The 13,001-nt window shown below is 50.3% G+C and overlaps 2 protein-coding genes across 2 annotated transcripts in view; one reads left to right on the top strand and one right to left on the bottom strand.

The window, feature by feature from the left end:
• The first annotated feature begins 1,167 nt into the window (after positions 1-1,167).
• On the top strand, positions 1,168-2,857 carry LOC121008520 (glutamine-rich protein 2-like). Its single transcript, XM_040441129.1, has 7 exons — positions 1,168-1,835; positions 1,867-1,956; positions 1,988-2,047; positions 2,079-2,378; positions 2,410-2,499; positions 2,531-2,590; positions 2,622-2,857. Exons 1-7 carry the CDS (start codon positions 1,668-1,670, stop codon positions 2,811-2,813), a joined length of 960 nt encoding a protein of 319 aa, XP_040297063.1. The 5' UTR covers positions 1,168-1,667; the 3' UTR covers positions 2,814-2,857.
• A 1,216-nt stretch (positions 2,858-4,073) lies between these two features.
• The window catches only part of LOC121008516 (TBC1 domain family member 10B-like), a 959,042-nt gene continuing 950,114 nt past the window's right edge, over positions 4,074-13,001 (bottom strand). The window contains exons 7-11 of the mRNA XM_040441122.1: positions 9,084-9,198; positions 6,346-6,411; positions 5,956-6,145; positions 5,714-5,868; positions 4,074-5,632 (exon numbers count right to left, since the gene is read on the bottom strand). Coding sequence (XP_040297056.1) covers positions 5,006-5,632; positions 5,714-5,868; positions 5,956-6,145; positions 6,346-6,411; positions 9,084-9,198 — 1,153 coding nt within the window. The 3' untranslated portion in view covers positions 4,074-5,005. The remainder of the gene's footprint in view (positions 5,633-5,713; positions 5,869-5,955; positions 6,146-6,345; positions 6,412-9,083; positions 9,199-13,001) is intronic.

Genomic DNA, 13,001 nt, shown 5'->3' with positions numbered 1-13,001 from the left:
TCGGATGGGCGGGCTTTAGCGCTGCCCTAGCCGTTTTACTTGCTAGGGCAGTGTTAAAGCCCGCCCATTAGGGCCGGTGACATCACCGAGCTTCCTGGCAGCCCCATGGAGAGCCCTGGTACGTCATGAACTGCTCGATGTTCAAGTCAGGGGGGCTGCCGGGGTGAAAATGGAGGGATGTCCGGGTTCAGCTCTGAACCCAGACAACCCCTTTTACTCCACTTCTAAAATTGGTGAGGATCACCAAATATCACCAAAATATCCACCAAATGTCAAGTGCAGGCCTCACATGCCACATTTTTATACCACAAAACTGACGTAGCAGACTTGATAAATGTGACCGAGTCTTTATTAGGCTACTTTCACACTAGCGTTTTTTGCGGATCCGTCATGGATCTATAAAACGCTTCCATTACAATAATACAACCGCATGTATCAGTCATGAACGGATCCGGTTGTACGGATCCATCATGAACACCATTGAAAGTAAATGGGAGACAGATCAGTTTTCTATTGTGTCAGAGAAAACGGATCCGGATTTTCTCTGACATAATAGAAAACGGATCCGTCTCCCATTGCTCCGCACCACTGCTTGCAGTGTTATTCTGTCCGCGATGGGGACGCAGCCGAACGGAATGCATTCTGTTTCATTGACAATGAATGGGGACAAAACTGAAGCATTTCCCCCCGCTATTGAGATCCTATGACGGAGCGTCACACTAGTGTGAAAGTAGCCTCACACTGGTCACAGATGCTGGACCTACCTCCCTACGATACGGTGACCAAGGCTGGGCAGAACATTCTCCTGCACAACAGCCGTCTACAGCTTTTGTTTGGCTCATATCCCTCCATGTTGCAAGACTCACGGGTTGGTCAGCTTACAGGGGTCTACCCTTAGGGGCCTTCAAAACTCCTGCAGGAGCCTACTGCCGCTGTGGAGAGTGACCAGAAGACCAGGGAGTGCTGGGATGGGTACACCAAATCTGCCCCAGGCATTTTACCTGCCCAACAGCAGCTGCAGGGAGGGATGTACACACAACCTAACTGGTTCCTCCTGGGAGAAGCTTGCACAGCAACTCCATTTTTTGTTTTATAACCAAAATGGTTGTAGGCCTGCAGGTCCCTTAAGGCAGAGCATTGTCTCCGATGCGATGAACTGACCCTGTGAATACATTGTGTATTACAACACTCCCGGAAAGAAAGGATCCTTCACATACTTGACCTATCTTCCACCATAAGGTACACGAATGCAAAGTGGGTGAGGTACCACAGCCGACCCCGGCCCGACAGCTGTGCGGATTTACTGCACTTTATTTACATAAAGAAGGAGCCCATGCTCATATTACAGCAGTAAGGGGCCACTGCGGTTCACCCTGCACACAGCACAGATGACGCGGCTCAGGGTTAAATCGATGTAATGATGTAATAGAGGCGTAACTAAAACTGTTCCGCCACAGACTCGGAATATTAAATAAAATCCAGTTCCAATCTTCAGTGCAGGAGAGGACGCCAGATGTGGAGTCTTAATGAAATGTATCATGCAGAACATACAGGTAGGTGGCCATAACAGCTGGATTATGTACGGAGTCATTAAACTCTGTGGATAATATGTTAAGTACTTGCATTGGAGATAAGGAGTGGAGCAGAGAGAAGAGGTCATTATAGGGATGGGGCAGAGAGAAGAGGTCATTATAGGGATGGAGCAGAGAGAAGAGGTCATTATAGGGATGGAGCAGAGAGAAGAGGTCATTATAGGGATGGAGCAGAGAGAAGAGGTCATTATAGGGATGGGGCAGAGAGAAGAGGTCATTATAGGGATGGGGCAGAGAGAAGAGGTCATTATAGGGGAAGATGCAGAGAGAAGAGGTCATTATAGGGATGGGGCAGAGAGAAGAGGTCATTATAGGGATGGGGCAGAGAGAAGAGGTCATTATAGGGATGGGGCAGAGAGAAGAGGTCATTATAGGGGAAGGTGCAGAGTGAAGAGGTCATTATAGGGATGGAGCAGAGAGAAGAGGTCATTATAGGGATGGAGCAGAGAGAAGAGGTCATTATAGGGGAAGGTGCAGAGAGAAGAGGTCATTATAGGGATGGGGCAGAGAGAAGAGGTCATTATAGGGATGGAGCAGAGAGAAGAGGTCATTATAGGGATGGAGCAGAGAGAAGAGGTCATTATAGGGATGGAGCAGAGAGAAGAGGTCATTATAGGGATGGGGCAGAGAGAAGAGGTCATTATAGGGATGGGGCAGAGAGAAGAGGTCATTATAGGGATGGAGCAGAGAGAAGAGGTCATTATAGGGATGGAGCAGAGAGAAGAGGTCATTATAGGGATGGGGCAGAGAGAAGAGGTCATTATAGGGATGGGGCAGAGAGAAGAGGTCATTATAGGGGAAGATGCAGAGAGAAGAGGTCATTATAGGGATGGGGCAGAGAGAAGAGGTCATTATAGGGATGGGGCAGAGAGAAGAGGTCATTATAGGGATGGGGCAGAGAGAAGAGGTCATTATAGGGGAAGGTGCAGAGTGAAGAGGTCATTATAGGGATGGAGCAGAGAGAAGAGGTCATTATAGGGATGGAGCAGAGAGAAGAGGTCATTATAGGGGAAGGTGCAGAGAGAAGAGGTCATTATAGGGATGGGGCAGAGAGAAGAGGTCATTATAGGGATGGAGCAGAGAGAAGAGGTCATTATAGGGATGGGGCAGAGAGAAGAGGTCATTATAGGGGAAGGTGCAGAGAGAAGAGGTCATTATAGGGATGGAGCAGAGAGAAGAGGTCATTATAGGGGAAGGTGCAGAGAGAAGAGGTCATTATAGGGATGGAGCAGAGAGAAGAGGTCATTATAGGGGAAGATGCAGAGAGAAGAGGTCATTATAGGGATGGAGCAGAGTGAAGAGGTCATTATAGGGATGGAGCAGAGAGAAGAGGTCATTATAGGGGAAGGTGCAGAGAGAAGAGCTCATTATAGGGATGGCGCAGAGTGAAGAGGTCATTATAGGGATGGAGCAGAGAGAAGAGGTCATTATAGGGGATGGAGCAGAGAGAAGAGGTCATTATAGGGGATGGAGCAGAGAGAAGAGGTCATTATAGGGGATGGAGCAGAGAGAAGAGGTCATTATAGGGATGGAGCAGAGAGAAGAGGTCATTATAGGGGAAGGTGCAGAGAGAAGGGGTCATTATAGGGATGGAGCAGAGAGAAGAGGTCATTATAGGGATGGAGCAGAGAGAAATGGTCATTATAGGGGATGGAGCAGAGAGAAGAGGTCATTATAGGGGAAGGTGCAGAGAGAAGAGGTCATTATAGGGGAAGGTGCAGAGAGAAGAGGTCATTATAGGGGAAGGAGCAGAGAGAAGTGGTCATTATAGGGATGGGGCAGAGAGAAGAGGTCATTATAGGAATGGAGCAGAAAGAAGAGGTCATTATAGGGATGGCACAGAGAGAAGAGGTCATTATAGGGATGGTGCAGAGACAGGAGCTCATTATTTAAGAGCAGAGAGAAGAGGTCATTATAGGGATGGAGCAGAGAGAAGAGGTCATTATAGGGATGGAGCAGAGAGAAGAGGTCATTATAGGGATGGGGCAGAGAGAAGAGGTCATTATAGGGATGGAGCAGAGAGAAGAGGTCATTATAGGAATGGAGCAGAGAGAAGAGGTCATTATAGGAATGGAGCAGAGAGAAGAGGTCATTATAGGGATGGTGCAGAGACAGGAGCTCATTATAGGGATGGAGCAGAGAGAAGAGGTCATTATAGGAATGGAGCAGAGAGAAGAGGTCATTATAGGAATGGAGCAGAGAGAAGAGGTCATTATAGGGATGGAGCAGAGAGAAGAGGTCATTATAGGGATGGTGCAGAGACAGGAGCTCATTATAGGGATGGCACAGAGAGAAGAGGTCATTATAGGGATGGTGCAGAGAGAAGAGGTCATTATAGGGATGGAGCAGAGAGAAGAGGTCATTATAGGGATGGGGCAGAGAGAAGAGGTCATTATAGGGATGGGGCAGAGAGAAGAGGTCATTATAGGGGATGGTGCAGAGAGAAGAGGTCATTATAGGGATGGAGCAGAGAGAAGAGGTCATTATAGGGATGGTGCAGAGACAGGAGCTCATTATAGGGATGGCACAGAGAGAAGAGGTCATTATAGGGATGGTGCAGAGACAGGAGCTCATTGAGAGCAGAGGGGAGGAGGACCTATAGTTAGGGCAGAGGCAGCTTAGGATAAGCAGTGATTGGATGCATTGCAGGATGAGTCTCAGCACAAATCACGTCTCACCTTCCACACGGAGATAAATATACATATATGTACACAAGTCTTCGGTCCATATTGCCCCATGTTGTGCAGAGCACATATGGTGGAATTAGCTGCATACAGTAAGCTTAGAAGACAGTTATAGAATCACTTAAAAACATAAAGCAACGTAACCAAAATATATACAAATAAAACTGAAATGTGGGGGAGGGGCATGCACTGAAGGCGAGAATCGGGAAGGGGACACAAATCAAGTGCAGTCCCTCACATGGTTGTAAACAAGGACATTCCATTCATTTCAATGCAGAGTGCAAAACGAGGCAGCTGCTTCCTGCTTGTCTACAAGGCACCGCCATGGGCACCTCACCCACGCCTGCTCACACCTCTACGATGCAGGTGCCAGGAGAATGATGGGCATGCAGCAGTGATGAAAGAAGGAAAACAGGCCACAGGTGGAAGAAGAGCGTTTCTCCTCCTGAACAGAACAGAGGCCACTGTCCCACAGGTCTATACACAGAGGACTGGGGGCAGAGGAGAAAGCTGCTGCTGCTGGAGAACGGGGGGAAAAAAAGTGCCTTGGAGTAAAGGGTTTCCAGTTTTAAGGTTTCCTATGACAACGTGAGAGGTATCACCGTCCCCAGCTGCGGATATCAGGCCATAGCAGAGCCAGGAGCACAGGTAACAAGTCGTCTCATCCGGCAGGACACTCCAGCCCATAAGACTCTAGGGCCACTGACAAGCAGCTTTACTATGTGGCCCTCAGAAGTAAGTGTCATGAGCTGCACTGCTGTCTGTGGCCCTGGGGCCACTGTTTTGCGGGGAGTCTGAGGCAGGAGAAGATTCTTTGCGTCTGAAGGAAAATTTCCTCTCTCTCTTCTGTCTGGAATCTGTTTTCTCTCTCTCTTTCTGCACTCGCTTTTCCTCCTTCTCCTTCTGCTTTTCCCGCTCTTTCTCCCTCCGGCGCTCTTCTCGCTCCTCCTTTTCTCTCTTCTTTTCGAGCTCGCGCTCTTCTTTCTCTTTTATTTTCTCTTGCTCCTTTTGCTTCTCCTTGCCCTTCTTGGATACCTCTTTGGGTAGTCCGAGGGGAGTCTTGTTGGAGGTGGGGGACGGCAGTGCAGGGTGCAGTCCTTCAGACACCACTACAGATTCAGGCTGGACAGCGAGAGCTGGCGTGGGTGGTGGGGAAGGTCGTCGAATGCTGGACAAACTAAGCCGGCTGCCACTCAGGGTGGGATTAAGGCGCAGCTTCTCTTCATAGATCTGTTTGGCTCCATGTAGACGTCGCGAGGGTCGGTACTGTAACTCCCCTCGATTCTCCCGCCATTTCCGTAACTGAGTGTTGCTCTCTCTCTCTATTAACGCATCAGTGACAGGAACAGAACTCACCTGCAGGAATAAAAATCACAGTGAGGACCTACCCAAACTCAGGGCCCATCAAGAAGTTATTCCCACAGTGGCGCTCCTCACCTCAGGGAGCAGCACATCTTCCTGCATACAGTGCACCGGGAGACTCCTCAGCTTCTCCATTGTCTCGTACATCCCCTGACAGCTCCGAAGCTTGTCCACCGACCCCAGGGTATGCCGCAGTAACACCAGCCCCACACGGAATACAATCTTCACACCTTCAACAGAAGAAGGGATAAGTAAGATGGAGAATATCTGCAGGACATCCACTGTAAACCTCATGCAGTGTATCAGACCCTTCATACCTTCACAGAAGAACATGTCCCATACACGCAGCACTGACGCCCAGGGTAGTGTGCGGGAGAATATGCACATGAACCACTCCGTCATATACAAGATGGGATCAATCTTAAACTTCTTCAGGTGTCTGTAAGCCATGGGGCAAACTCTGCGCAACAGAGCAAAGAAAATCTCCCCATCCAGCTGTATGGCTTCCTAAAAGAAGAAAGCAAGAGGAACAGCGGGCCAAAGAACTGAACCTGACAGGTGGGGACACACAGGCACTGTATGCTGGAACAGCAGGAGGGTGAAGGGGCTGACAGCTACATGCAGGAGCGGCACAAGGAGGCACAGCAGAGAGGCAGACAAGAAGGAAGATGCAGGCATTGTAATGAAGTGGAGGATGGGCAGCTCACCAGGCCAGCGCTATAATATCCCGGGAGGTACTTGTCACAGATCTGGACCAGACACCAAAACGCTTGCTGAAGAAGGACAAAGATTTAGAGACACAGAATAAGGGGCATCCGACTACAAACTTCTGCTAGAGCTGCTCAATTACCCCCTCCAACCAGAGCAGCAGACCCAACCTCTTCCTACTGCATCTACATGTGTTATCCTGTACTGTATGTGGAGGAGGCTTCTCCGGGTGACGGCGGTATTATCCAGTACTGTATGTGGAGGAGGCTTCTCCGGGTGACGGCGGTGTAATCCTGTACTGTATGTGGAGGAGGCTTCTCCGGGTGACGGCGGTATTATCCAGTACTGTATGTGGAGGAGGCTTCTCCGGGTGACGGCGGTGTAATCCTGTACTGTATGTGGAGGAGGCTTCTCCGGGTGACGGCGGTGTAATCCTGTACTGTATGTGGAGGAGGCTTCTCCGGGTGACGGCGGTATTATCCAGTACTGTATGTGGAGGAGGCTTCTCCGGGTGACGGCGGTGTAATCCTGTACTGTATGTGAAGGAGGCTTCTCCAGGTGACCGTGGTGTTATCCAGTACTGTATGTGGAGGAGGCTTCTCCGGGTGATGGCGGTGTAATCCAGTACTGTATGTGGAGGAGGCTTCTCCGGGTGACGGCGGTGTAATCCTGTACTGTATGTGGAGGAGGCTTCTCCGGGTGACGGCGGTGTAATCCTGTACTGTATGTGGAGGAGGCTTCTCCAGGTGACGGCGGTGTAATCCTGTACTGTAGGTGGAGGAGGCTTCTCCGGGTGACGGCGGTGTAATCCAGTACTGTATGTGGAGGAGGCTTCTCCGGGTGACGGCGGTGTAATCCTGTACTGTATGTGGAGGAGGCTTCTCCAGGTGACCGTGGTGTTATCCAGTACTGTAGGTGGAGGAGGCTTCTCCAGGTGACCGTGGTGTTATCCAGTACTGTAGGTGGAGGAGGCTTCTCCGGGTGACGGCGGTGTAATCCTGTACTGTAGGTGGAGGAGGCTTCTCCGGGTGACGGCGGTGTAATCCTGTACTGTATGTGGAGGAGGCTTCTCCAGGTGACGGCGGTGTAATCCTGTACTGTATGTGGAGGAGGCTTCTCCGGGTGACGGCGGTGTAATCCTGTACTGTATGTGGAGGAGGCTTCTCCGGGTGATGGCGGTGTAATCCTGTACTGTATGTGGAGGAGGCTTCTCCGGGTGACGGCGGTGTAATCCTGTACTGTATGTGGAGGAGGCTTCTCCGGGTGACGGAGGTGTTATCCTGTACTGTATGTGGAGGAGGCTTATCCGGGTGATGGCGGTGTAATCCTGTACTGTATGTGGAGGAGGCTTCTCCGGGTGACGGCGGTATTATCCAGTACTGTATGTGGAGGAGGCTTCTCCAGGTGATGGCGGTGTAATCCTGTACTGTATGTGGAGGAGGCTTCTCCGGGTGACGGCGGTGTAATCCTGTACTGTATGTGGAGGAGGCTTCTCCGGGTGACGGAGGTGTTATCCTGTACTGTATGTGGAGGAGGCTTATCCGGGTGACGGCGGTGTAATCCTGTACTGTATGTGAAGGAGGCTTCTCCAGGTGACCGTGGTGTTATCCAGTACTGTAGGTGGAGGAGGCTTCTCCGGGTGACGGCGGTGTAATCCTGTACTGTAGGTGGAGGAGGCTTCTCCGGGTGACGGCGGTGTAATCCTGTACTGTATGTGGAGGAGGCTTCTCCAGGTGACGGCGGTGTAATCCTGTACTGTATGTGGAGGAGGCTTCTCCGGGTGACGGCGGTGTAATCCTGTACTGTATGTGGAGGAGGCTTCTCCGGGTGATGGCGGTGTAATCCTGTACTGTATGTGGAGGAGGCTTCTCCGGGTGACGGCGGTGTAATCCTGTACTGTATGTGGAGGAGGCTTCTCCGGGTGACGGAGGTGTTATCCTGTACTGTATGTGGAGGAGGCTTATCCGGGTGATGGCGGTGTAATCCTGTACTGTATGTGGAGGAGGCTTCTCCGGGTGACGGCGGTATTATCCAGTACTGTATGTGGAGGAGGCTTCTCCAGGTGACGGAGGTGTTATCCTGTACTGTATGTGGAGGAGGCTTCTCCAGGTGATGGCGGTGTTATCCTGTACTGTATGTGGAGGAGGCTTCTCCGGGTGACGGCGGTGTTATCCTGTACTGTATGTGGAGGAGGCTTCTCTGGGTGACGGCGGTGTTATCCAGTACTGTATGTGGAGGAGGCTTCTCCAGGTGATGGCAGTGTTATCCTGTACTGCATGTGGAGGAGGCTTCTCCAGGTGACCGTGGTATTATCCTGTACTGCATGTGGAGGAGGCTTCTCCAGGTGACCGTGGTATTATCCTGTACTGTATGTGGAGGAGGCTTCTCTGGGTGACGGAGGTGTTATCCTGTACTGTATGTGGAGGAGGCTTCTCCAGGTGACGGCGGTGTCATCCTGTACTCCATGTGGAGGAGGCTTCTCCAGGTGACCATGGTGTTATCCTGTACTGTATGTCGAGGAGGCTTCCCTGGGTGATGGCGGTGTTATTCTGTACTCCCTTGGCCCTATCCTGGCTGCATGTCTTCAGTTGGGGGTGCTCACTTCTGTCCTTACAGTCTGTATGTCACCCACAGACATCATCCAGCTTCAGCCCTGGCCTCCTACCACCTTTGCCTCCCTTCCCTCCTTCCCAATCACTGCTACAAAGCACTGTGCTATGACCTTGAACACTGTTACCTCAGCCGGCATGTGCATGAGCAGCACGGCTGCCACCGGAGCCTGAGCCTGGCAGTATCCTTCCTCTGGTCGGTATACGGTATATGCCTTCAGGATGCGGTACAGATCCTGCTGCCTGTGAGGGGAGAACAAGGAACAAATACAAGACATGAATATCAATCCTGGAATCCAGGAGGCAAAAAACAACACATCTATGACCAACACCAAAAAGATCCTGCAGAAGATCTCCTGAGGTGAAAGAGACAACATCTGCCAACAGAAATCCTGCACAATTAAAACATGTGCATCATCAGGTTCTGACTAAGTCCACATGAAGCGGTTCCTACAGATTCAGAGACAGCCCAAAACTCAGATCACTCAGGTTCGTGATGTTGGAGAAACACTACGATCTGGGTCTAGAAGAGATTCCAAACATGAACTCTGACTATAATCCTAGTCATCCAAACCTGCAGCACTACGTCCTACAGAAGGACTGTCTTCCCAGGGTCACACACCTACAGCTCTACGTCCTACAGAAGGACTGTCTTCCCAGGGTCACACACCTACAGCTCTACGTCCTACACAAGGACTGTTCTCCCAGTGTCACACACCTACAGCTCTATGTCCTACACAAGGACTGTTCTCCTAGTGTCAACCACATACAACTTTACGTCCTACACAAGGACTGTTCTCCTAGTGTCACACACCTACAGCTCTACGTCCTACACAAGGACTGTTCTCCCAGTGTCACACATCTACAGCTCTACTTCCTACACAAGGACTGTTCTCCTAGTGTCAACCACATACAGCTCTACGTCCTACACAAGGACTGTTCTCCTAGTGTCAACCACATACAGCTCTACGTCCTACACAAGGACTGTTCTCCTAGTGTCACACACCTACAGCTCTACGTCCTACACAAGGACTGTTCTCCTAGTGTCACACACCTACAGCTCTACGTCCTACACAAGGACTGTTCTCCCAGTGTCACACACCTACAGCTCTACGTCCTACACAAGGACTGTTCTCCCAGTGTCACACATCTACATCTCTACATCCTACACAAGGACTGTTCTCCCAGGGTCACACACCTACAGGTCTACATCCTACACAAGGACTGTTCTCCCAGGGTCACACACCTACAGGTCTACATCCTACACAAGGACTGTTCTCCTAGTGTCACACATCTACATCTCTACATCCTACACAAGGACTGTTCTCCCAGGGTCACACACCTACAGCTCTACGTCCTACACAAGGACTGTTCTCCCAGTGTCACACACCTACAGGTCTACATCCTATACAAGGACTGTTCTCCCAGTGTCACACATCTACATCTCTACGTCCTACACAAGGACTGTTCTCCCAGTGTCACACACCTACAGCTCTACGTCCTACACAAGGACTGTTCTCCCAGTGTCACACACCTACAGGTCTACATCCTACACAAGGACTGTTCTCCTAGTGTCACACACCTACAGCTCTACGTCCTACACAAGGACTGTTCTCCTAGTGTCACACATCTACATCTCTACATCCTACACAAGGACTGTTCTCCTAGTGTCACACATCTACATCTCTACATCCTACACAAGGACTGTTCTCCCAGTGTCACACATCTACAGGTCTACATCCTACACAAGGACTGTTCTCCCAGGGTCACACACCTACAGGTCTACATCCTACACAAGGACTGTTCTCCTAGTGTCACACATCTACATCTCTACATCCTACACAAGGACTGTTCTCCCAGGGTCACACACCTACAGCTCTACGTCCTACACAAGGACTGTTCTCCCAGTGTCACACACCTACAGGTCTACATCCTATACAAGGACTGTTCTCCCAGTGTCACACATCTACATCTCTACGTCCTACACAAGGACTGTTCTCCCAGTGTCACACACCTACAGCTCTACGTCCTACACAAGGACTGTTCTCCCAGTGTCACACACCTACAGGTCTACATCCTACACAAGGACTGTTCTCCTAGTGTCACACACCTACAGCTCTACGTCCTACACAAGGACTGTTCTCCTAGTGTCACACACCTACAGCTCTACGTCCTACACAAGGACTGTTCTCCCAGTGTCACACATCTACATCTCTACATCCTACACAAGGACTGTTCTCCCAGTGTCACACATCTACAGCTCTACGTCCTACACAAGGACTGTTCTCCCAGTGTCACACACCTACAGGTCTTCATCCTACAGGTCTTCATCCTACACAAGGACTGTTCTCCCAGTGTCACATCTACAGGTCTACATCCTACACAAGGACTGTTCTCCTAGTGTCACACACCTACAGCTCTACGTCCTACACAAGGACTGTTCTCCCAGTGTCACACATCTACATCTCTACATCCTACACAAGGACTGTTCTCCCAGTGTCACACATCTACAGCTCTACGTCCTACACAAGGACTGTTCTCCCAGTGTCACACACCTACAGGTCTTCATCCTACAGGTCTTCATCCTACACAAGGACTGTTCTCCTAGTGTCACACACCTACAGCTCTACGTCCTACACAAGGAGTGTTCTCCCAGTGTCACACATCTACAGGTCTACATCCTACACAAGGACTGTTCTCCTAGTGTCACACATCTACATCTCTACGTCCTACACAAGGGCTGTTCTCCCAGTGTCACACACCTACAGCTCTACGTCCTACACAAGGACTGTTCTCCTAGTGTCACACACCTACAGGTCTACATCCTACACAAGGACTGTTCTCCTAGTGTCACACATCTACAGCTCTACATCCTACACAAGGACTGTTCTCCCAGTGTCACACACCTACAGCTCTACATCCTACAGAAGGACTGTCTTCCCAGGGTCACACACCTACAGCTCTACGTCCTACACAAGGACTGTTCTCCCAGTGTCACACACCTACAGCTCTATGTCCTACACAAGGACTGTTCTCCTAGTGTCAACCACATACAACTTTACGTCCTACACAAGGACTGTTCTCCTAGTGTCACACACCTACAGCTCTACGTCCTACACAAGGACTGTTCTCCCAGTGTCACACATCTACAGCTCTACTTCCTACACAAGGACTGTTCTCCTAGTGTCAACCACATACAGCTCTACGTCCTACACAAGGACTGTTCTCCTAGTGTCACACACCTACAGCTCTACGTCCTACACAAGGACTGTTCTCCTAGTGTCACACACCTACAGCTCTACGTCCTACACAAGGACTGTTCTCCCAGTGTCACACACCTACAGCTCTACGTCCTACACAAGGACTGTTCTCCCAGTGTCACACATCTACATCTCTACATCCTACACAAGGACTGTTCTCCCAGGGTCACACACCTACAGGTCTACATCCTACACAAGGACTGTTCTCCCAGGGTCACACACCTACAGGTCTACATCCTACACAAGGACTGTTCTCCTAGTGTCACACATCTACATCTCTACATCCTACACAAGGACTGTTCTCCCAGGGTCACACACCTACAGCTCTACGTCCTACACAAGGACTGTTCTCCCAGTGTCACACACCTACAGGTCTACATCCTATACAAGGACTGTTCTCCCAGTGTCACACATCTACATCTCTACGTCCTACACAAGGACTGTTCTCCCAGTGTCACACACCTACAGCTCTACGTCCTACACAAGGACTGTTCTCCCAGTGTCACACACCTACAGGTCTACATCCTACACAAGGACTGTTCTCCTAGTGTCACACACCTACAGCTCTACGTCCTACACAAGGACTGTTCTCCTAGTGTCACACACCTACAGCTCTACGTCCTACACAAGGACTGTTCTCCCAGTGTCACACATCTACATCTCTACATCCTACACAAGGACTGTTCTCCCAGTGTCACACACCTACAGCTCTACGTCCTACACAAGGACTGTTCTCCCAGTGTCACACACCTACAGGTCTTCATCCTACACAAGGACTGTTCTCCC

Source organism: Bufo bufo, chromosome 7 (genome assembly GCF_905171765.1).
Source record: "Bufo bufo chromosome 7, aBufBuf1.1, whole genome shotgun sequence".
Classification (NCBI taxonomy): domain Eukaryota; kingdom Metazoa; phylum Chordata; class Amphibia; order Anura; family Bufonidae; genus Bufo; species Bufo bufo.
The sequence above is the reverse complement of the archived record's forward strand: the minus strand, read 5'-3'. Positions and strand labels throughout refer to the sequence as shown.

What these genes read in the sequence shown, in the direction of transcription:
- LOC121008520 (XM_040441129.1), top strand. Translation starts at nt 1,668, where the DNA reads ATGGGGCAGAGAGAAGAGGTCATTATAGGGATGGAGCAGAGAGAAGAG. An exon ending in GGATGGGGCAGAGAGAAGAG is followed by an intron (nt 1,836 to 1,866) that starts GTCATTATAGGG and finishes CAGAGAGAAGAG; the next exon opens with GTCATTATAGGGATGGGGCA. An exon ending in GGATGGGGCAGAGAGAAGAG is followed by an intron (nt 2,379 to 2,409) that starts GTCATTATAGGG and finishes CAGAGAGAAGAG; the next exon opens with GTCATTATAGGGATGGGGCA.